General features: G+C 34.4%; 1 protein-coding gene across 1 annotated transcript in view; it reads left to right on the plus strand.

Moving 5' to 3' along the window:
* The window catches only part of hecw1a (HECT, C2 and WW domain containing E3 ubiquitin protein ligase 1a), a 45816-nt gene that overhangs the window by 37569 nt on the left and 7077 nt on the right, over positions 1-1170 (plus strand). The window contains exons 17-18 of the mRNA XM_025054675.1: positions 455-465; positions 952-1066. Coding sequence (XP_024910443.1) covers positions 455-465; positions 952-1066 — 126 coding nt within the window. The remainder of the gene's footprint in view (positions 1-454; positions 466-951; positions 1067-1170) is intronic.

The raw sequence follows: 1170 nt of genomic DNA on the forward strand, positions 1-1170 counted from the left end.
TATATACATATATATGTGTATATATATGTATATATGTATATATATATGTATATATGTATATATGTATATATATATGTATATATATATATATAATATTGTTATCGTGGAGAAAATATGGTGAGAGTATCATATTGCAAGGTACCTGGCGAAACCAACTCAATAACTATATATTTTTATATGCAACATAGAATAAGAAAAAAGTCTCCTCCTTCACTTTCAACAGTTCCAACAAGTGCAGTAGTAGTGTTCAAATTTGGTTTTCATGGTCAAATATGGTCAAAAATGTATTAAGCATTTACAAGCACGCAAAATCCAAACATCCAAACATTTCAAACCTTGAAAACACAACATTGGAATTCAAGCATTATCAGGGATTTTAAAGACTCTGGATATTTGAACCATATTACCCAGCTCTTTTTTTAAACACAAATATCTTAAACTTATCTATAAAAAGGAAATGTTTTGGTAAGACCACATCCAAGAAGCCTGTACTGTATATTAATTATTTGAGAAATATTTAGAAAGTAGGGATGTCCGATATTATCGGCCAACCGATATTAGCATAATTATGTAATATTGGTAAGAATCGTTATTTTTCCTCCGATAATGAAAACCTGATAACACAATTCCTGGGTTTCACCTAGATAATGTGACCTAAAATACATTTGAAGTGAAAGTGAAGTATGATAATTGTGACGTAGTACACCTGTTACCCAAACTGCTGCATGTATCCGTATCGGTTGATATCGGTATCGGAAATTAGGTGTTTGTACGATTCATAATCGTAACGACGTATCATAATATCGGACATCCCTATCGGAAAGTATTTGGAAATAAAAAAAGCTTTTATCCAGTGTCAAAGATTAACATGGGTTCATCGACGTGGCAGAATTTTTGAAATTTTTTTACCTAAAGTAGTTAAAGCCTGATGTATTGTGATGATGCCTGTAGGTTGTTGATCCGGAGAGAACACCTGCTGGAAGGAACTTTTAACCAAGTCATGGCGTACTCCCGCAAAGAGCTGCAGAGGAACAAGCTCTATGTCACGTTCCTGGGAGAGGAGGGGTGAGATACTACAACAAGTGTTGAATATGAGAGTGGGTGTGTGTAGTAGGGAGTGTGGCTAAAGGGAGGGCACTGTTCATTTTTAAGTCTTGTGTGTGAGTAAGC

Source organism: Cynoglossus semilaevis, chromosome 3 (assembly GCF_000523025.1).
Source record: "Cynoglossus semilaevis isolate Cse_v1.0 chromosome 3, Cse_v1.0, whole genome shotgun sequence".
NCBI lineage: Eukaryota > Metazoa > Chordata > Actinopteri > Pleuronectiformes > Cynoglossidae > Cynoglossus > Cynoglossus semilaevis.